This window comes from Octopus sinensis, linkage group LG14, assembly GCF_006345805.1.
Source record: "Octopus sinensis linkage group LG14, ASM634580v1, whole genome shotgun sequence".
NCBI classification, from domain to species: Eukaryota; Metazoa; Mollusca; class Cephalopoda; order Octopoda; family Octopodidae; genus Octopus; species Octopus sinensis.
The window spans coordinates 27,675,476-27,699,116 of NC_043010.1; the positions used below are offsets into that span (position 1 = coordinate 27,675,476).

The 23,641-nt window shown below is 38.3% G+C and overlaps 1 protein-coding gene across 3 annotated transcripts in view; it reads left to right on the plus strand.

Annotated features, from left to right (window-relative positions):
- The first annotated feature begins 570 nt into the window (after positions 1-570).
- Positions 571-23,641, plus strand: part of LOC115219176 (DNA-directed RNA polymerase I subunit RPA1) — a 78,339-nt gene continuing 55,268 nt past the window's right edge. Inside the window, exons 1-8 of one of the 3 annotated variants that reach the window (XM_036508753.1) lie at positions 571-716; positions 3,153-3,370; positions 5,272-5,396; positions 5,604-5,799; positions 9,547-9,733; positions 17,328-17,550; positions 20,691-20,820; positions 20,857-20,858. In XM_036508753.1, the coding sequence (XP_036364646.1) occupies positions 3,199-3,370; positions 5,272-5,396; positions 5,604-5,799; positions 9,547-9,733; positions 17,328-17,550; positions 20,691-20,820; positions 20,857-20,858 (1,035 nt within the window). In that variant the 5' untranslated portion in view covers positions 571-716; positions 3,153-3,198. Of the gene's footprint in view, positions 717-3,152; positions 3,371-5,271; positions 5,397-5,603; positions 5,800-9,546; positions 9,734-11,244; positions 11,421-17,327; positions 17,551-20,690; positions 20,859-23,641 lie in introns of those variants that run through there. The other 2 variants (XM_029789284.2, XM_029789285.2) reach the window with 2 other exon arrangements.

Consider the following 23,641-nt stretch of genomic DNA (forward strand, 5'->3'; position numbering starts at 1 on the left):
GTTGCGAAAAGAAAAAAACTGAAGAGAAAGTAATAAATAAATAGTAAAAATAAATAAATAAATAGTAAATAGTAAATATAAATAAATAATAAATAGTAAATAATAAATAAATAGTAAAAATAGTTTAACCAATGAACGACAACAAATAAGTGTTCACGTGTGTAGTGTAAGGGAGATAACTCTAGTATAAAATGTTGCAATAATTTTTAAAATAACGATTTGGACATAATTAGAAACTAAAAGGAACATAATTAAAAACAAAGGAAACAAGTTGACGATGAAACAAGTTCCTCTACCCACATTTTCCCATCCACATCTTTACCATATGAGGCCCTAACAGAATCCGATAATAGATACTATGCATTTTAAAGACTGTCGAAAATGATTTTTCAAACTAATATTTGATTTAATTCTAAAACCATATATATTCCCAATATTACATTTAATGATATATTTCATTATATGGAGTGGTTAATTACACCGAAATAAATTACAATATAATTCATAAGTCAAAGAAAGAAAAATAAAATAAGCGAAAATGCATTCATCTGGAGTCTGTGTTCGTCTGAGGCCCCTGTTGATAAAGTGGTCCAATGCCGTGTTTACTTGTCCAACAAGAAGTTGTACCCACGTGGTTGTCCACGGTGAACTTGTCCCATCCTGGGTCCGGCTTTTTTTTTCAATTTAGATTTCATTATCTTGGATCATTCTGAAAGGTTAGTCAAAAAATTACACGTACTCATTCCCCATTTCAGTTGTCATATTGTTATGTCTCTGTTTTCTCACTTTGTCTTTAATTCGTATTTCTGCCTTAAATCTCTTCCGTCGGTTGTCCTTGAAAAGAAAATTAAAATTGTCGAATTTGTTTCATAAACCACGACCTACAGTACAAAACAGAAGGGAACATATAGCAACTGCTTGCTGGAATCCCTGTGTGTCTACCGAAATTCCTCGGGATGGTGTTGACGTCGGAAGAATATAGAAACTTTCGACGGAAAGAAAATAATATTTCGGACGGTGAATCTCGAAGCACATAAAGCCATACCTTGTTAATATTGGGTTAAAAATAAAATCCACTTGGATAGAAAAAGTCGAAAGCTTCGGGTAGGACTCGAACTCACATCTATTTACGAAATATGTATTATTCGAGTCCCAGGGTAGTCTTCGACGGCGAAAGTAAAGAATACGCACCCGGGGTGGTTGTGGTTAGGTTATCTCCACCGCCTTCAGCTTTTCCTATCCAAGGGTATTTGGCAATATATCGGGGTGGGGGTGGGGGTTCGGTTTAGGAAAAGTGAAATTATTTGTTCGTCAAGTTACCTATAAAGTGAAAAACACGGTCGCACACTCATTCATTGTCATTCGTTTTGCACGAGCAACTTCAACAGTAACACGCACTCACTCACACATATATAGATACACATGCATAAATATACACGAATCGCTTATGTTTGTGTATGTATGTGCATCTGTGTAGAGGTTTGTGCGTAAGAAAGTAAAGAATTAAAAGGTTTTACGAAATTTGCCGGACAAATAGTTTCACTTTTCCGTTTTCAACCTAACAGTCACAAGCTATTTATAGCTTTATATGCTTGGAGATTCAGTGCTCCGAAAAAGAAAAGTATGATGTTTTATTGTTTATCAAATATCACACAAAATCTTAATTAAATCTCTTTGATTCGCCTTAATAATCACAAGTTGTTAAGTATTATTTACACTACGCGTGTGGAACCCGTGAGTCTCTGGAATATTCTACAAAATGGTGAATTAAGTCAAAGTTCTATATTTAAGAGATGAGGAATTGTGTACATTATTTACATTCGACGGATATTTCTTGGGAATGAGAACCCAGGTTTGAAATTTCCCCAAGACACCTGAAGAAGGCTGGAGGGTATATCAGCCGAAACGTGTTAACAACAAAGATGAGGACAATATCCGTCAAATGTAAGTCAAAGTTGTTGGTGATGTACATAGAAAACGAAAAGGGACCACCTGGGTGAATGACAACCTCCATTCACCCAGATTCCAAGTAAATTATCATTTTACATTAGTGACTATTGACATCATTTAAACTCAGTTAATCATTGTGTTATTCCATACACAAAACAGCACTCCTTAGAACTTGTACACCTGTATAACGTAAATCAGGGATTCCCAACCACCGGGCTGCATTGGGTGCATTATAAGGATTCCGTGGGCCTGAGGATTCTCTCATATTCCTCCACTGTCTTCTTTGGTTTGGTTTCTTATGGCTGGATACTCTTCCTCGCATCAACCACTTCACAGCATGTACTGGGTGCTTTTTTTTTTATTATGACCCCAGCACTTGTGAGGTCACCATGAGGGAGGCAGCTTTATCACTCAGAGATGAGGGATTAACCTTTTAGCAGTCAGATGGCTCTGTCAAATGTAATGCTTATTTATTACCTCTGCTTTAGCAAAAGCAGAGGTGTTGCTTAGTCGTGTTTGTCCATGGACAAGATATCTCAAGAACTACTGGATAGATTTGGATGACTGGCACAAACTGATTAGATTTGGGAATCAATTTGATGCTGGACAAGGATTCTGGATTATTTTTCTGGTTTTTTTCCAGGTTCATTTTTAGTATTCTTGTTTGTGAGAGCAGTTGAGTTTATTTCAGATATTCTCATTTGAAAAATCATCTCTGGCTAATCGTTGAGAGGACTTTGGTGTTGTCTTGGCAGAGGTTTGTGCTGTCTGAGTGTCTTGTTTACATTGTTTTGAATTAATTAGACATTATGTTGTAGCTTTGATGTGATTGTTTATTTTTAGAATGACATTGTAGGTTAGATGCAAGAGGTCAAATCTGGCCACTTTGAACATAAAACAGGTGGAATATTTGGGTTGGATATGGTTGGTCTAAATGCTGAAGGGTTAAAGTATCAGAGAAAGGTTCAAAGCAGAACAGGTTTCTTACTGATGAGGGGCCACATGGCTACTCACATTTTAGCTGAGAGGATCGGGATGGAACAGGTAAGAGATGAAAATAACAATGATTTAGCATTTGTGTGGACCCTCAAGGTATTCTTCTGATTTTAAATACATTGTCTCTAATTCCTCCAACACTGTTTCAAGCTGACAACTGATGTATTTTTGTTTTTTTGTTTTTTTTTCATGTTTTCTATTTGCAGCATTCCGTAGAATAACCTTTTAATCCATATTAGACACAGCCTAACCATGGATTATCCAGAATGGGATATTCCTGATTCTAAGACTATCAACAGCATATCTTTTGAAATATTCTCATCTGAAGAAATTAAAAGACTCAGTGTGAAGCCTATAACCAGCTCACAGACATTTGATGCCCTCCTTCATCCTCAGCCAAATGGCTTACATGATCTTGCACTCGGTAAGTTCACAACAAATATTTGTTGCTGTTGTTTTATTACAGTGTTTTTTGTTGTTTTTTTTTGCTTTTCTTTATTTAATCTTTTGACACCAAGTTGACTGAGGCTGCCACATCTATTTCTGTGGATCTAAAACTCCTTCTTTAACATGCTCACTCCTGAATTAAACCCGTCCATGATATTTCTATATGTTCTGGAACATCAGCTTAATAGCAAAGTCATTTAGTTTACTAAATTCCTCCAAATTCTTGATTATTAAAAAAAAATTGATCCATTTTGTTGGAAATATGGCAATGAATAGACTGAGTCTGTCAAATACACTACCTGTTCACATTGTTTTGAATTAATCATGCATCATCTTGTAGCTTTGAGATTTCAGTAATGTGGTTGTTTATTTTTAGAATGACATAGTAGGGTAGGTGTGAGAGGCCAGATATGGCCAGTTTGAATGCTAAGTGATTAATACTGATTTCCACTGAAATTTGTCTTCTGTATAAATGTTGATGATCAGGGTTGCATGTTCTCATCATCACCATCATCGTTTAACATCCATTTTCCCTGCTGGCATGGATTGGACGGTGCGACTGGGGTTTGGGAAGCCAGGAGGCTGCACCAGGCTCCAGTCTGATCTGGCAGTGTTTCTACAGATGGATGCCCTTCCTAACACCAACCACTCCGAGAGTGTAGTGGGTGCTTTTTATGTGCCACCAGCACGGGAGCCAGTGCTGGCATCGGTCATGTTCGGATGATGCTCACCCACCGACAACAGCAATTTATGACGTACTTGTAGATTCAGAATAGTAACTCACCCTGTGACAACAACCACCATATACCTCACATATGTGTATACATATGTTTCAGAGGTGTATATACTGAGTGAGCTACAATATATTGTCCTAAGGTGATGAAGACGGTCATATACCTGATATATATATATATAGATAGATGGATATAACTACGGACATATATAATGATATATAAATATATGCATATATATGTACATACCTACATATATATGTATATATACATGCATATATGGGTATGTGTGAGGTGCAATGGCCCAGTGGTTAGGGCAGCGGACTCGTGGTCAAAGGATTGTGGTTTTGATTCCCAGACCAGGCGTAGTGTGTGTTTATTTAGCGAAAACACCTAAAAGCTCCACAAGGCTCTGGCAGGGGGTGGTGGCAACCCTTGTTGTACTCTTTGGCCCCAACTTTCTCTCACTCTTTCTTCCTGTTTCTTGAGTAACACTGTGATGGATTGGTGTCCTATCCATCTGGGGGGAACACATATGCCTTAGAAACTGGGAAACCGGGCCCATGAGCCTGGCTAGGCGCATAAATAATAAATATATGGGTATAGGACATCAAAAAAATGTAGACACAATGAGAAACAAGAACATAACAGGTGATAAGTATTGCCACCTATCACCTTCTCCCTGACCTGCTCCTATTTTCCTTTACATCACCCCCAGCCAAAATTCACCATTGCTCATGTCCCCAACCATATTCACCTAACACTGCATTCACATCTGTCTCCTTCTCTGCATGTTGCACTTCCTTTCACACTTTCACAAACCTACCCACCCAGACATCCTCAGTTTTCTGTCCCTATTCTCTCTTTATCCATTTTCTTGTGCTCTGACATTACATTCCTACCATCCCTTCTCCCTTTCCTCCTGGGGTTGCCACATACCCGATCTTGACTCTCTATCATACACCTGACAGAAAGTCACTTCCACCTCACTCGATGCCACTCTCCAACTCTATCGAGTGGTGTCTTGTCTTTTTCCTAAATCCAGATCTAAGTTTCTAGATCTGATCTGCTCAAAGAAAAGCAGTGGGCTGAGGTTTCTTTCTTTCTTTCTTTCTCTTTTCTAAAACCCAGTATTTCTACTTTACAGGTTCCCTTAACAAGTACATCTGTTTTACCTGTGGTCAACCACCTAGCACCTGCACGGGACATCTTGGACATATTCCTTTACCTCTCTTGCTCTACAATCCTATGCTCTACCGGACAATGTACAAGGTCAGTATTAAATCACTTTCAGAGTCAACAAAATAAGTACCAGTTGAACACTGGGGTTGATGTAATCGACTAACTCCTTCCCCCAAAACGTCAGGGCCTTGTGCCTATAATAGAAAGGATTGTTCGACAGCTCAATATTTAATTCCTCAAATCCATTTCACCTCAACAAATAATCTGCCAATCTCTTAATCTCTCTTTCTCTTTTAGATTCTAGACTTGGCATGCCTCAGTTGCAATCTGCTGGTTTTGAGCAAGGAGACCCTGCAAATAATTGAGAGTAAAATTTCCCTAATTAAAAGTGGTCATTTGATTGCATACCATGAGATTAATGGAAGGACCAATGATCCAAATAAAATTGAAGAAATATTGAATTCGTTACCAAAGACAGAAGTGGCAAAAGATGGTAAGTGTTTTGTTATTTGTGCCAAGTTTGGCAACAGATGGATACAGGGAGAGCAGGCTGTGTGTTTCATTAGTGTTGCTGTTGGTTTTGTTAAACTGCAGACTAACCTGGATCAGACAGATCTATAATCAAAGACAATTCAACTATGAACATACTGTCTTTTATTCCAACAAAATCCATACATATATATATATATAGAGAGAGAGAGGTTTACATTATTTACATATGATGGATATTTCTCCTCGTCTTGTTTGTTGTTAACACAATGTAACACTTCTTCAGGTGTATTGGGGGAATTTCGAACCTGGGTTTTCCATTCCTAAGGTATTTTTCGATATTTACTATTGTTCAGGTCACTGCTTGGAATCGAACTCAGAATCTTGGGGTTAGTAGCCCGTGCTCTTAACCATTATGCTATATGTCCGTGGGCAATTATGGAGTGAATTTTAGGGCTTATAAATCTAATATTTTTCTATCCTTCCTTAATACCGGTTCCCATATGCTGCTCATATCTACACTCGGTCTGCTTAGGAGGTTGTTGTGTCCTAGCATATGTGCTGCTTCTTTTAGTTTTCATACTTTCCAGTGGTGTTCTCTGTCTATTATTTTAACTTTTTGGAGGTGGTCTCCATTTTTCCATACATGATCAGCTATACCCAATTTATCAATATCTCCTTGTGTCACAGCTTTGCATTGTTCGTCTGCCCTTATCTTGAGGGGGTGGCATGTTTTGCCTTTGTATAACCCACCACAGCTGCATGGGATGGCGTACACATAGTCTTTGGTCATATTGTCTTCTATTGGTGGTTTTACTTGAAGGAGATAATAATAACAACATTGAAAAATACCTTAGGAATGAGAACCCAGGTTTGAAATTTCCCCAAGACACCTGAAGAAGGCTGGAAGGCATATCAGCCGAAAGGTGTTAACAACAAACAAGATGAGGACAAATATCCGTTGAATGTAAATAATGTACATAATTCTCATCTCTTAACTATAGAACTGTAATATAGAGAGGTTGCCGTTGACTTACAACCACAATTTGTTCCGATTGACTGGTCATAAGTCAGCCTATAGGCCTACATAGTTTTGTTTTATATTTTTACATTCTTAAGGTACATTCTCAGGTAAAAGTCACACACACCATTCTGTATTGTACTATTATACTGGAGTTAGTCAAAAATATCAGTCTCAAGCAGTCGTCTTACAAACAAATACGAGGATGTCTCTATGACAAGATATTCATCCAACACTTGAGATAACCACAGTAGTGATCGATAACCAGGAGCTGGCATGCCAATTGTCGTAAGGTCGATCGGTTGTAAGTCAGTGACAACCTGTATATATAGATATATATATATATATATATATATATATATATATATACACACACACCACGGGGTACTGAAAAGTTCCTGGCTTTAAGGGTGTCGCAAAAGGCCTGGTTGGAGGCCCAACCTTCTGAGTTCTTTTACAGGGCTTAGAAAAACTGAAGGGCCACTGAAATAAGCGTGAGAATCTGAGAGGGGAATATGTTGAATAAAATCATAATTGACTGATTCTCCTGTACTTTCTTTTACCTGAAGCCAGCAAATTTTCTGCACCCCTTTGTATATATAAGAGAGATGGCATTTCAGCCATCTTTATGTTCTGAGTTCAAATTCCACTGAGGATGACTCAGTCTTTTATCCTTTGAGGGTCAGTAAAATAAGTACCGGCTATGAACTGGGGTTCAACTTACCCCCTCCTGTAAAACTGCTGGCTTTGTACCGAAATATAACACCAAAAATAATGATAGGCACAGGAGTGGCTGTGTGGGAAGAAGCTTGCTTCCGAACCACATGGTCCCAGGTTCAGTCCCATTGCATGGTACCTTGGGCAGCTGTCTTCAACTACAGCCTCAAGCCAGCCAAAGCATTGTGAGTGGATTTGGTAGACAGAAACTGAAGGAAGCCCATCATGTGTATATGTGTGTTCCCACCATTGCTCGACAGCTGGTGTTGGTATGTTTACATTCATGTAACTTAGCAGTTCAGCAAAAGAGACCAACAGAATAAGTGCCAAGCTTAAAATTTTTTTTTTTTTTTAATGTGTATTGGGGTTGAATCATTCAGCTAAAATTCTTCAAGGTGGTGCCCCAGCATGGCCGCAATCTAATGAGTGAATTAGGTTAGTGAGGGGGAACATGAGGGTGGGTAGTTTCATAAGAGTGTGAGGAGAGATTAAAGAGTGGTGAGTGATGAGCAAAGATGGAGATGTGGCTGACGGGGGAAAAATCAATATGGAAGGGGTGGATAAGGTGGGAGAAATAAAAGCATCTTAGAGAGGTGGGTAAGTCAGAAGGTGGTGGAGTGGCATGCAAGGTATAGGAGTGGTGAGGAGGGAAATGAAGGGTACATAAGGGTGGCTGTAGTGTGTGAGGTATGATGGTGGAGGTGACTTGGTGCTGAGAAAGATAACTGATAGGTGGTGTGTGTTGGTTGCACAAAGAAAGCAAGAAGAATAATATATGCCAAAACTACCCTCAAGTAATTAGAGTCTGTAGTGCCATGGATAGAGAAGTGGGTGTTAGGGAATTGAGATCTGAGAAAGGCTTGACATAGCAAGATGGGTTGCAAGCATGAACAGTGTTTCTAGGGCATTATGTATACTGTAAGGGGCAGGTTTTCTTGAGCACAGTGAATTGCCAATCATCTTGGCCCATTCGTCATTTCCATGAAGCTCAAAATTTGAAATCAGCCTTCATTACTTTGTCCCGTGTCTTCCTGGGCCACCCTCTTCCATAAGTTCTACTCACATTGAGCAACTGGCTCTTGTTTTATGTTGCTGTTTGCATTGTATAACCAAACAAATACAGATGCCTCTCTTAACACTGCATCTGGTTCCTTTTGCGTCTGATTTTTCTCTCAATACATTAACACTTTGTCGCACACGTACACTGGCATTGCACATCTAATGAAGCATACTAGTATTGAACAAAATGGATATGTGGTCTGCACTTGTCATTCCTTCAGTTATCTGGCCTGCTGTGAAATAAGTTTGATGACCCCTGATCTACTGCAACAGTTCTCAACCAGGTCTAAAAGACCCTTAGGGGTCCAAATAAGATCTTGTCAAAATTTATCTACAAAAATATTAGTTACACTTCTACAGAACAAAATATTTTAACAGTTATATTTTTTACATGATCCCTTATAATATTCAATTCTAGAAATATATATAGGATTTTTTTAAACATTGACTGGCTAGAAGGGTCCACTTGAGTAAGATATGAACTAAATAATGAATTTAGTAAATTTAGGTGAAGAATAGTTGGGGACCACTGGTCTGTTGGATGGAAAACTGATCTGGGACTAAACCACATCAACAACAGCACTTTATCCTCTGAAACAGCTCAGTTCTGCTTCTGTTTTTTTTTTTGTTTGTTTTTTTTTCTTTTATATCATCAATAAATCATGTTTAAGACCCTACTGTCTCCCTTAACCCTTTCATTACTGTATTTATTTTGAGATGCTCTGTGTTTCTTTCAATTAATTTTAAATATAACAAAGAATTTAGTAAAATAACTTAGTTATTATTAAGCTAGTGTTAGGAACATAAATTGTGACTAAGGTTAGTTGAAGATTTTAATTCAAAACTTATGAAAACAAGACATTTGTACTACAGAGCCAGAGGCAGTTTCAGCCAGGTAGGTAATGACAGGGTTAATCAAGAAAAAGTAAAAGAGTTTTGTATTTGATCTTTCAGAGGAAGCAAGACAGATTCGCCACCTGAGGCATGTATGGAAACAATGTGTGGCTTTGCTACCGAAAATAACTCGAAGAAAGTGTCCCCATTGCTTGGCAACAAGACCAACACTGAAACAGTTTCAAAACTGCCAAATCTTTACATCAATGATGGTATCAGAAACAAAGACGAAGATGCCCAGAATGAAGTAAGTTCATTGTTTCAGACTCATATTAATTGGAACAACCATATCTTATTTAAACAGTAGGAAAGAGGATTTTTCAATTCTGTATCTCTTTGAGGAGTTTATATTATGTATTAATGCCATCATCTTCATTGTTGCTTTCACTACATTTTGGTTGTGTATGCTCCAGTCTTCAAGTGTCTTGTGATTCACCTCCATGCCTTAGCTGGAATTGAACTCAGAACCTCTAGGTAATTGCACTGCATTGAACAGCTATGTTATCTAGATTGTCAGAGTGAATTTTTAAGGCTTAAGGCTCCATTGATGTCTTATGTTGGCTCCATTCCAATTGGTTAATACAACTCCATACTTCTGAAATGAGGAATTTTTATACCATGTATCAGTCGAACTGGTGCCTTCGTCTTGATCATTGCTTTCACTACATTTTGGCTGTGTACACCCCAGCCTTCAGGTGTCTTGTGATTCAGCTTAATGTCTTGCTTCTGACTAAGAATTTTTTTCTGTGAAACATGTACCAATAATATTCTGTTCTTGAAATCATTTACTATACACATAGGCATCAGCCTTCTTCCTTTCACCACCCAATCTTCCAGAATCTTGCAACTCAACAAAATAATCTCCCTTCATACCATTTTAAATGTATTGTTCTTTTTTATTGGTCAATCACTGAACTGTGACCGTCATTGGTTACCAGTGTTTAGTTGATTGTAATCAGCTAAATGTTTTTTACTGATACAGTTACATCAATCAATAATTTTGTTAATTCCATTGACACTATCATCACCACTATCATCATTTAACGCCTATTTTCTATGCTGGCATGGTTGGACAATTTGACAAGATCTGACCAGTCACTGGTCTGCACTGAGCACTGGTATGGTTTCTATAACCGGATGCCCTTCCTAATGCTAACTACTTGGTGTTTTTTCAGCATCAACATTAGTGAGGTTACCAAGTGTCTGGCAAGACAAAGAGACAGGAAAAGACAATCTCATCTAAGTGGGGGGGGGATTTGAGAGAGTGGGGAGGTGACATTATGCCAGGTGTTGAGAAGCTAAAGTATGGTTGGGAGACAAGCACAGTTGTCTTCATGTAGAAAAGATACATGGCTACCTTGCATTATTTAATGGTGAATGGGAGTGGCTGGAAAGAAGATTGAGATGGTGGTGATTTGATAACCAGAGCGAGCTCTCAGTTTGGCAATTTTATTGATGTCCATAATTGTCGGTTATCCTAACCCGGACGAAAAATTTTTTGGTTCATAATACCAACCTGGCCGAGAGAACCTATTGTTATTTAAATGTAAATTTGAACCCAAATCTCGTTGGTACATTCGTTAAAACATGTGATTTCACTTTGTAAATAGTTGGTTTATAGTATCCGACATTGCTTCAAGTGATATCTCAACTCAGTGAATTTTGGGAGATTTTTTTCCACATTTTTTTCGGCATCGATTTTTCTTCAACTTCGAAAATGGATAGGAGTTTCATGTTATCAAGCATTGATTCCGAATTTAAAGCTTTTTCAACGGAAAATAGGGAGATATCGAGAAAAAGAATGAAATAGGTACTAAAGCACGTGGTGTACAAAATAATGAATAGGATATTTTTTTATCTGAAAATGAAAGCAGGGATTCTGAAGAAACAAAGCAGCGATGGCGACAGCAAAGACAATTTTACATCGGAATGAAGTAAAAAAAACTTTTTAAATGTTTTTATTAGCAATTTTTCTGAGGAGATAAAGTTTATCTATAGCCTTTCTTAGGAAGTGAAACCATTAGACTTATATTTTTTTCAGTATGCTAGTTTGAAGTGATCACTTCGAAAACAAATTTACGCAGATTGTAAACAAACACAAAATGGGAGATCAAAGTTTGGAAAATTTGTGAAGCAAATACTGGGTACTGTTGTGGATTTAGTTTTTATACAGGGAAAATAATGTTAGTCAGCATGGCTTAGGGTACGATGTGGTCTGGAAGTTATTGTTTGAAGCGATCACTGCGGAAACAGACTTACGCAGAATGTAAACAAACACAAAATGGGGGATCAAATTTCGGAAAATTTGTGAAGCCAATACTGGGTACTGCGTGGATTTAGTTTTTATACAGGGAAAATAATGTTAGTCAGCATGGCCTAGGGAACGATGTGGTCTGGAATTTATCACTTCCATACCATAAACCAGGGCCGTATATTATTTTTTGACCGATTTCTTTAATTCGGTCAAACTTGCGGTGGATTCCAGTATTTCACTTGTTGTGCATTAAATTCAACTGATGATCTAGTGATGTGCACAATTCGTCTTTATCAAAATTTTGTTGCATACCCATTTGAATATTAACTGATGATTCATTTTCTATGGTGATGTTTAAACAAAATTTTAATATTTTTACCTTTTGCTCAGTTTACCTGGATTTACCTGTAATTAAAGTCACTTTGAGACAAAAGTTATGCAATAGAATTGATTAAGAACCCTTTCTTTAATTATGTTCCAAATATCACATTAATATGTTAAGCAAAAAAGTTACAGTTATTTAATGAAACAAGCCTAAATTCATGATTATTTTAGAATTTAATTGAAACTCATAAGGGGTGTATTTTGATCAGAAATATAGTAACGAAAGGGTTAATGGCATCTAATTACATAGAGATTGAAAGACAACTCCACCAAATATAAATATAAACCTCAATCATTATTTTGTCAGTCTTTCCTTGCCTGCATGAGTTAGATGAGTATCACTGTGACTTTTACATGCTTTCCTTGATTGGTGAGATTGATGTGGCTGATGTCACATCAATCTTACCTGAGCTTTTGCAGGGGGAAAAACATGAGGACAGAAGAGACCTGCATTCTAGGCTAGATGCTAGCAACCAAGTGATGGTGTTGACCATTTCTTTTTCCACTTTTCTATTGAAATGCACTGTTTTTGTTTCATTTAATTTTGGAAATAATGAATTTAGTAAACTTTGTCAATTATTAATCTGGTGTTCGGAGCATAAGTTAACATGAAATTTTGATGAACATTTTTTTCATTTCGTTAGCCTTTTCTTTATGATATTTCTTCTTGTAAATACACTCTACCTTTGTTTCAATTAATTTTGAAAATGACAAGCAATAAAGCACTAGTGATGGTGCCACATAAAATGCACCCAGTACACTCTGTAGAGTGGTTGGTGTTAGGAAGGGCATCCAGCTGTAGAAACTATACCAAAACAGAGAATGGAACCTGGTGCAACTCCTGACTTTGCCAGCGCAAACCCATGCTAGCATGGGAAACCTATGTTAAATGATGATGGTGGTGGTGGCACTATCTTCACCTTCTTTATTTTCCATAGCTGAGCTATTTTGTACTTAAGAGGGTTGTATCTAGCTATCTTTTCGCCTTCCTTCTTGACTATTCGTCAATCAAAGGGGCATGCAACATCAACTATATAGCATCATATGTGGTGCACCTTGCCCTCCACCACTTGGTCCGGTCTGTTATACTCTAGCAGCAGATCTGTTTGGGTTGAGAAATCTCAGAGAATTTTGCTAGTTTCTGACTCCGCCACTCTCTGTAGTTTGTGGTCATACCACATCTTGCCACTCTTTAGCTCCCACTTTTCGCACAGTTTCCAGTGTAGCATTTCCGTTACCTGGTCATGTCACCACAACTTGTTGTGGTTTTCGGCAAGTCTAGGGCATTCATTCATGATATGGGCAGTGGCTTGGTCCACTCTGTTGCAGATGTGGCATAGTGGAGACATTTGCTCATTCCTAAGGTTGACCCTCCAGTTTGTGCCAAAGCTTGGTCTTGTGCTGTCAGTATAGTGCTCTCGGTATCTTTTTTTAAGGTTTCTTTCATCATCCAATCCCACCTGTTTTCCAGCAACTTCTGTTGTGGCTACATCGAATTGTGTAGTCCCTTATTGCGTAATTCTTCTTCATGTCCTTTTTGTACTTCGTCCTTTTCCCTTTTTTCCTCTGCTCTCAATACTCTTTCGTTCCTAACTGTCACTAGCAAGGTTTCCTTACTCTGGACTAGGTATCTCATTAAGCTCTCGAGTTCAATACGCATGCAGTCTTCCATACTTCTCAGTCCCCTTCCTCCATTTGCTCTCTTCATGTATAAGTGATCAGTGTCTGCACGTGGATGATGGGCTCCATGCGCCATAAGGAGCTTTCTTGACTTCCTGTCTATCTCCTTTAGTTCCTCCTCTGTCCACTTCAGGATTCCAGCACCATACCAAACTACTGAAACTGCATGCGTGCTTATTGCCAAAATTATGTTACTGGCATTCAGGGTACTCTCTTTTTGTCTTTTCCTTCATGTCGTGGTGTTTGCCTCAAGTATTCCCAGGTATTTATAACTGAATTGAGGTTGAATTGCCTTCATCATTTCACCACTTGGCAAGCTTTCCTCATTTCATCACCATCATAGCACATTTTGAGAGTCCAAACTCCATCTTAATATCATTGGAGAAAATCCACACAGACTGGACTAGGCTGTCCAGTTCTGCTTCAGTTTTTATGAATAGCCTCAGGTCATCCATGTATAGCAAGTGGTTTAGTTTTCCATTAACTCTTCCAAGATCATACCCCAACTTTGTTTTCTGTAATATTTCACTCAAGGGGATCATTCCCAGCATAAATATCAGTGGGGACACACTGTCCCCTTGGAAGAGCCCTCTCTTGATTTTCACCTCTCCTAGTACTTGCCTCCCTGCTGTCAATTCCGTTCTCCACTATTCCATATAAGGCTTCTCATATTCTCTGCTACTCCATATATTTCCATTGTTCTTATTGTCCAAGAGTGGGATATCATAGAGTATGCGTTGTGATAGTTAACCCATGCCATGCTCAGGTTTGTATGTCTTCTATTGCAGTTCCTGATAATTAGATTATCAATTAAGAGCTGATCCTTCATTCCCTGGCTCCTTTTTGGCACCCTTTCTGTTCAGTAGGTAACAGCCCTCTTTTTTCTGAGTATCTGTACAGTTCACCGGCCAAAGCACCTGACATTAGTTTCCACATTAGCAAAAGGCATATTATTGGTGTAAAGTTGGATGCAACATTTCCCTTTTCAGGATCCTTGGCACATAACAATGTCTTTCATTTTGTCATCCAGCTGGATACTGCACCTTCCAGCAAGCACTCATCTTGCTGTTGTGCTATCCTTTCATGGAGCCCACTCAGCTTCTTTATCCAATAACCTTGGACCCCATCCAGTCCTGGGCTCTTCCAATTTGGGAATTTTCTTAACTGCTTTTTTTATCATCTCTGTAGTTATCTGTATGTCTTCTGGGGCTTCTATATTTCTTAACCTATCTTGGATTTCATGCAACCACTCCGCTTCATCATTATGCTATACAGCTTGGTCCCAGACCCCTCTCCAGAATGCCTTGCTTTTCTCTGCATTTGGTATCATTGTTACGTGTATGTGTCCATCTAGTTCCTGATTTGCTTCAAACAATCTGTTTTGCCTGAACTGTCTTATTATTATTATTATTATTATTAATTCTGCCATAGTCGACTCTGTTTTTCATTCTTTCTGGTCCAGTAAAATGACCAGTTGAGTGCTGGGGTCAATGTAATCAACTTACCCCATCCTCAGAAATTGCTGGCTTTGTGCCAAAATTATTATTATTAATTAAGGCGGTGAGCTGGCAGAATCGTTAGTAGTATTTCACCCATCACTACGTTTCTGAGTTCAAATTCCACCAAAGTCGACTTTACCTTTCATCCTTTCGGGGTCAATGAAATAAGTACCAGTTGAATACTGGGGTCGATGTAATCAAACTCACTCCGTCTCCTAGAATTTCAGGTCTAGTGCTTGTTGTAGAAAAGATTGTTATTATTACTAGCAAATCTACACATCTATAATGGAGGCAAAACATGAGGGAGGGAAGTCATAGCAGCAGTATGTATTGAGAAATGTGTACATGAACTTGATAGATTACTAGGTGATGTCTTAGAGAAATCACATTATTGTTGGTGATACGGCATTCTGTTGCAGCTATACGACATGGCAACTAAGTGACATGGGACGACGATTCACTCCCAAACTGAAATAGGCTCCCAGCCTCTGTATCATGAATGGTTATGTGGACCACCATTTTTAATAATGGAAGGCAAGGTTTACGGTATTGGAAAAATATTGTCTCCTTCCATCATTCTTTTTGTTCGTTATGTAGTTCAGGCTTTCGGCAGGCGAAGAGAAAAGACTTCAAGCATAAATGCTATTTACAACTGGTTTATTTACAGGAAAGGTGAAGTGTACTGCTCTCAGCTACCATCTTAAGCTCTGATAGTGTGGGCGCATTGCCTCTGGAGATAGACAGGCAGAAAACCCACAGTGCTGCTGTGTTGTGGCGCCGAAGAAGAGACAGGTCTGAATCAGTTTCCCGTTTATATAGTTTCCATCGCAAGCCTCGTTGTGATCTCGCGCATGGCAAATGGATGCAGGTGAGGTCTCGCTCCAGTCTCTGAGATGGCAATGGCTGCCACAAGATCTCATCCAATATGGCCCTAGCTGCTTGTGCCGCTACACTTTTATTTTATTTGTTTACACTATTTTATGCTTGTTATACAAAGTTCACAAATTTATTTGAATTGTGAATCATATTCCTTTCCATAATATCAATATGATTACAAAACTTCTTTGCAGACGATATTTTCTGTTTGGTTGACTCTAATTTTCAAATTACTGGAGTCTGTTGCTCTACTCATAGTGACATATAACTGGCCGTGTATAAACATCAGTGGGTAAAAATTCACCCACACAATCTAAACTCTGGCCCTGTGCCTTGTTTGTTGTGAGTTCAGGAGTGGAATCTGCCCATCTGCAATGTGAAATAAAGAGATAGTATTTCAAATCTAAATCCTCTAAATTCACAAATTATATGGAGCGGGAAATCTAGAGTTAATCCTTGTCGCCAGAATCTTTAAAAAATCAAAGCTGATTTATTAATACAGAACTCAATATCAGTAATTATTCATACACCGATTAAAGATGAGCCAAAGCCATCCCAATCATTCCTTAATAAGACATAATTATGGCATATGGCATAATTTAGTGGATAAATAAGTTGACTTCTCCCCCTTAATTTTTTTACTTTTTTACACTTGGAAACTGAATAATTACCCTCACTATCCACTAAATAATCATACTTTTTCTTATTTTTTTCGCTAAAAAACTTCCTGATTACTTCCTTTGTAATTCTGAAAAATATTGTGACCATTGGTCCGGCTGTTTGACCATGAAGCAGGAACAGATAGACGGACATGATGCCCATTTTTGTAAGGAGATTAAGCTGGTGTTGAGAACTTCAGTTAACATGAAATCTTGACGGAAGATTTTTAACTTAGGTCACTGTAAAACAGGGAGCTTGTACCACAGAACCAGAAGGGGTCTCAGTTGGTATCAAAAGGGTTGATAAACTGGCCAATACGTTAGATGTACCATCCAATATTAATGGTACCCAAGAACCAGGTGATTGTTAAATTTGCTGGTGTATCAAGTGGTACTACTAAAAGCTAGGGGACCGCAGGGCGAGGCGATGGTTTTATTAAACTAAAATGCACATTACTATGCCAAACCCTTTTTGGTTTTTATTAACAGAGAGAAACAAGGTGGAGGGAAGTCACATTCAAGTATACTTGATTTAACATTCAAGAAATCGTACCTAACCCCTGTTGAAGTCAAGGAACGTATGCATAAAATCTGGGAACATAACGGCTACATTCTAAGGATGGTCTATGACTTTTTAGACGTTGATGTTGAATATCCAACTGACATCTTTTTTCTTGAAGTTGTTCCTGTGATTCCATCTTGTTTTAGACCAGTAAGTATTATTATTTTCATTATCATTCATCATCGTTGTTTAACGTCTGCTTTCCATGCTGTCATGGGTTGGATGGTTTGACCGAGAGCTGGCAAGCCAGAAGGCTGCACCAGGCTCCAATCTGATCTGGCAATGTTTCTACAGCTGGATGCCCTTCCTAACGCTAACCACTCCGAGGGTGTAGTAGGTACTTTCTACATGCCACTGGCAGGAGGGCTTGTTGGGCAGTACTGCTACTGGTCACGCTTGAACGGTGCTTTTTACGTGCTATCCGCATGAGAGCCATTCAGACAGCACTGGCAATGACCACGCTTGAATGGTGCTTTTTACATACCACCTGCACCGGACCAGTCAGCCAGCACTAGCATTGACCATGCTCAACTGGTGCTTTTTACATGCCACTAGCAAAAATTTTTATTAAGGTGGTGAGCTGGCAGAATCATTAGCACGCCGGTCAAAATGTTTAGCAGTATTTCACCTGTCACTACATTCTCAGTTCAAATTCTGCTGAGGTTGACTTTACTTTTCATCCTTTTGGGGCCAGTAAAATAAGTACTAGTTGAACACTGGGGTCATTGTAATTGACACATCTCCTCCCTTAAAATTGCTGCCCTTGTGCCAAATTTTAGAACCATTATTATTATCATTATTATTGGTGAGCTGAAAGACTCGTTAGCATGCCAGACAAAATACTTAGTGGCATTTCATCCGGCTTTACGTTCTGATTTCAAATTCTGCCGAGGTCGACTTTGTCTTTCATTCTTTTGGGGTCAATAAATTAAGTACCAGTTGAACACTGGGGGGTTAATGTAATCGGCTAGTCCCTTGCCCCAAAGTTTCAGGCCTTGTGAGAGGATTATTATTATTATTATTGTAGTGATGAGTTGGCAGGATTGTTAGCATGTTGGACAAAATGCTTAGCGATATTTCTCCCGACTCTTTATATTCTTCAGTTAAATTCTCCTGGTGTCGACTTTCATCCTTTAGATCTCTATAAAATAAGTATCAGTTGAGCCCTGGGGTTGATGTTATTAACTTTACCCACCCCTGCTCCAAAATTTCAGGCTTTGTGCCTATAATAGAAAGGATTGTTGTTAGGGCAGTGACCTGACAGAAACGTTAGTATGCCAGGTGAAATGCTTAGAGTTATTTCGTCTGTCTTTACATTCTGAGTTCAACTTTGCCTTTCATCCTTTTGGGTTCGATAAATTAAGTACTGGAGTCAATCTAATTGACTGGTTCCCTCCCCCAAAATTTCGGGCCTTGTGCCAAGAGTAGAAAAGAATATTGTAATATAGACAAGGCGGCGTGCTAGCAGAAACTTTAGCACGCCGGGCGAAATGCTTAGCGGTATTTCATCTGTCTTTACGTTCTGAGGTTGACTTTCCTTTTCATCCTTTTAGGGTCGATAAATTAAGTACCAGTTGCATACTGGGGTTGATCTAATTGACTGACCCCCCCCCCATCCTAAAAATTTCGGGCTTTGTGCCTTGAGTAGAAAAGAAAGGATTATTGTTCAGGGAAGGAAGCTGGCAGAATGGTTAGCACACCTGACAAAATGCTTAGTGGTTATTCATCTGTCTTTATCTACTAAGTCCAAATTCCTCCAAGGCCACCTGTGCCATTTGTAGGGAGAGGGGTCAATAAAATAAAGTGCCCGTTGAGCACTGGGGTCAATGTAATTGAACATCCTCCTCCCACAAAATTTTGGGTCTTGTGCCTGTAGCAGAAAGAATTATTATTTCTACAAGTTCTACCGAGACATGGATTAGCAGAGTCTTGTATGTCAGACAAAAATCATTGTCATCTTCATTTGATGTCTGTTGTCCATGCTGGCATGGGTTGGACAGTTTAACCAGGACTGGCAAGCTGGAAGGCTGCACCACACTCCAGCCTGGTTTTCTACAGCTGGATGCCCTTCCTAATGCCAACCACTCCAATATTTCTTCTGATTAAGGCTGAGAGCTGGCAGAATCCTTTAGCATGCTGGGCAAAATGCTTAGCAGCATTTAGTCTGTCATTTACATTCTGTGTTCAGATCCTACTTTTCATCGTTTTGCAGTCAATAGAATAAGTACCAGCTGAGCCCTAGGGGTCGATGTAATCAATTTACCTTCTCCCAAACTTGCTGTCCTTGTGCCAGAATTTTAAACCAATGTTTTTTTCAGGATTGTTACATTCTCATGGATCAAATCCCCACAAAAGCCTGCCACAGATTGCTGTGGCCATACCTTGTTACCACCTTCAAGAGTTCCGTAAATTTCAGAACTTTATTTCAAGTTGTTTCATGAGGCTGTCTCCTGAATTTACCATCCATAATCTTAACTAAAACCAACATTATAAACGAGTTGTGGGCCAACTGTGGCCTGCGGGACATTCTGAATAGCATGTTTAATGAAAGAATTGTCTTGAATGTATTTAGAAGTTCAGCCCACCTAATGAGGAGACATATCTCATGTGACCTGCTGCTTAAAAATTGTTGCCTATGCTTGTTAGAGATATTTACCAAATATTTTTCTGTAGTCATGAAAAAATTTGGCATCAGTTCCCAATGAGGATGTGTATTCTTTTACTTGTTTGTCATTTTGACTGCGGCCATGCTGGAGCACTGTCTTTAGTCAAGCAAATCGACCCCAGGATTTATTCTGTGTGAGCCTAGTACTTATCCTATCGGTCTCTTTTGCCGAACTGCTAAGTTACAGAGACGTAAACACACCAGCATCGGTTGTCAAACGATGTTGGGTCACACACACACACAAACATATACACATACATACATGTATATATATATATATATATATATATATATATATATAACTGGCTTCTTTCAGTTTCCATCTACCAAATCCACTCAAAAGGCTTTGGTCAGCCCGAGGCTATAGTAGAAGACACTTGCCCAAAGTGCCATGCAGTGGGACTGAACCATGTGGTTGGTAAGCAAGCTACTTACCACACAGCCACTTCTGTGCTAAACCATTTCATAACCATAGTTCTAACAAAATGCACTTCCTGCAGTTTCAATTCATTTTGAAAATTATAAAGAATTTGAAAGTAGAATAACTTTTTTTTTTTTTTTAATCCATTATCTTGGTTATTCATGATTTTTTTCTTTTTTTTTTCTTTTTTTTTTCTTTTGTTAGTGTGTTGTTTTAAAAGGTAACAAGTATGAAAGCGTGCAGACTTCTTCCTACAAACGAATCGTGGTGGAATGTGAGAAGATCCAACAAATTCTCCATGAGCTCAGAAAGATGGAAGGTGGCCAAACAGAAGGTGAAGGTGAAGGCAAAGGTGAAGGTGTGGGTGAAGTGGTAAGTAATAGGGTAGTGGGATGTCAGGGTCCTGGTGGCAGTGGTAGTGGTCACCATCATTATTAAAAAGCTAGTTTAAAAATACTGTGTTGAGACAGCACATTGAATATGTTGGCTAGAAACTACATGGATGTTAGATAAAACTGTCTTTGGCATGTCTATAGGGTAAAAGACAAATATCTCCTTGACCCTTTAGCATTTAAACTGACCATATCCAGTCAAAATTTTCTACCTGTTTTGTCTTCAGACTAGCCAGATCTGGCCTTTCCCACTTACCCTACAATTTCATTTCATAAAAGGCAAATATCTCCTTGACCCTTTAGCATTTAAACTGACCATATCCAGTCAAAATTTTCTACCTGTTTTGTCTTCAGACTAGTCAGATCTGGCCTTTCCCACTTACCCTACAATTTCATTTCATAAAAGTCAAATATCTCCTTGACCCTTTAGCATTTAAACTGACCATATCCAGTCAAAATTTTCTACCTGTTTTGTCTTCAGACTAGCCAGATCTGGCCTTTCCCACTTACCCTACAATTTCATTTCATAAAAGGCAAATATCTCCTTGACCCTTTAGCATTTAAACTGACCATATCCAGTCAAAATTTTCTACCTGTTTTGTCTTCAGACTAGCCAGATCTGGCCTTTCCCACTTACCCTACAATTTCATTTCATAAAAGGCAAATATCTCCTTGACCCTTTAGCATTTAAACTGACCATATCCATTCAAATTTTCTACCTGTTTTGTCTTCAGACCAGCCAGATCTAGCTTCTCCCACTTACCCTGCAATTTCATTTCATAAATAAACAATCACATTGTTGGAATCTCAAAACTATGGGATAATGTGGGATTAATTCCAAACAATGGGAATAAGTAAGAATTACATTTGACAGAATAATCTGAATATTAAGGGTTAATCCTTTACCATTTAATCCAACCATATCTGGGCCCAAATACTCATTTTAATGTTCAAACCGGTGGAATCTGGCCTCTCACACTCACCCTACAATGTCATTTTAAAAATAAAGATCTACATCAAAATCTTAAAGCTATGGGATAGTACAGGATCGATTCAAAACAATACAAATTAAGAAGCATTACATTTGACAGAATTATCTGTATTCTGAATGGTTAAGGCTCTGCCAACAAGAGATCCTGCACATGGTCACTTGAACTTTTGGAAATAGCAACCAAATCTCACTCAACTCACACACCATGTTGTCTCACAAGTAAAGGATGCATTGGGTAATATACTCCTACAAGACCTTAAAAAGACAGAATGGTCAAAGCTGAACTGTTTTCAATCATAGCCCTGCAGTCTTCTTTGCTTTAACATCCACTTTTCCATGCTTGCGTAAGACAAACAGTAGTATGTTGGGTCTGAGTTTTCTACAGCTGGATGCTCTTCCTGTCACCAACCTTCACTTGTTTCCAGATGTGGTAATAATCTCTCAGTCCATCAAACAGCCTGGACATGTTTGATGTAGAGAACAGGAAAGAAATGACACCCTATGAATGAGCCATTTGTTTACAAAGATTGTGCATCATATCAAAAAGTTTGGACATGCTTTTGTGAGGGACTGCAAGCAGATGATCCCATTAGTGAAGCCATTGTTTATAAGTAAGCTAGCACAAACATGAAGGAAAATATAGTTATTTGCATGTACACACACATATATTATTATTATTATTAAGGCGGTGAGCTGGCAGAATTGTTAGCACACCGGCTGAAATGCTTAAACGGCATTTCGTCCGTCTTTTCGTTCTGAGTTCAAATTCCACTGACGTCAACTTTGCCTTTCATCCTTTCAGGGTTGATGGAATAAGTACCAGTTACACACTGGGGACAATGTAATCAACTAATCCCCTCCCCCAAAATTTCAGGCCTTGTATCTTTAGTAGAAAGAATTATTATTATTACCACTGCCTTCGCTAAGGTAGAGGTATTGTTTTCAGTCGTGTTTGTTTGTCCTTGGTTGAAACTTTCAGAGATGCTTGACCTTGTTACTGGCAGGAACTGATTAGATTTTGGGATCAATCCAATACTGGACAAGAATTCTGGATTATTTTTTATATTTACTTTACATGATTATGATCTTATGTTGACTTTCAAGTCTTTCTCAAGTATCTCCCTTTAGGCTGTTTCCAAAGTTTTATTTCCATTTCCCTATTATTAATTTTATTTGCGCCTCTATCTTAATTGAATATGATGGATAAAGAAATCAAACTACATCAACAAATGGCAGCAAAACTGTTCAGAAATTAAATAACACTAACATAAAGTTATAATATATATATTACGTATTATACTTACATATTAACATTTTACAGTATACTTACATATATACATGCATCTATACATCAATCTAAAACAACAGGAATACTAAAGGAAAGTCAGAATTTAAGAGAAGAGAAAACCAAAAGGTCTCATGCTATTCATTTAAAAATTCATTTAAAAATTCACCTCCGCCTTTGAAACTATTTTGAATGGTGAATTTGTTAACTTTGGCTCATATATTAGATAAGGATAAACTATTTATTACTGTTACTAAATTTTCTACAGCCATCTTCACGTTCCATGACGACAATTGCGATCAGTCAGGTACTGGATAGGAATTCTGGGTTGTTTTTCCTGTTTTTTTACTTAATTTTTGAGAGCAGTCGGGCTCATTTTTAGTATTCTCATTTGTGAGAATACTAAATCATCTCTGGCTAATCATTGGCAGGACATTGATATTGCCTTGGCAGAGGCTTGCACTCTGAGTGCTTTTGTTATTATTAT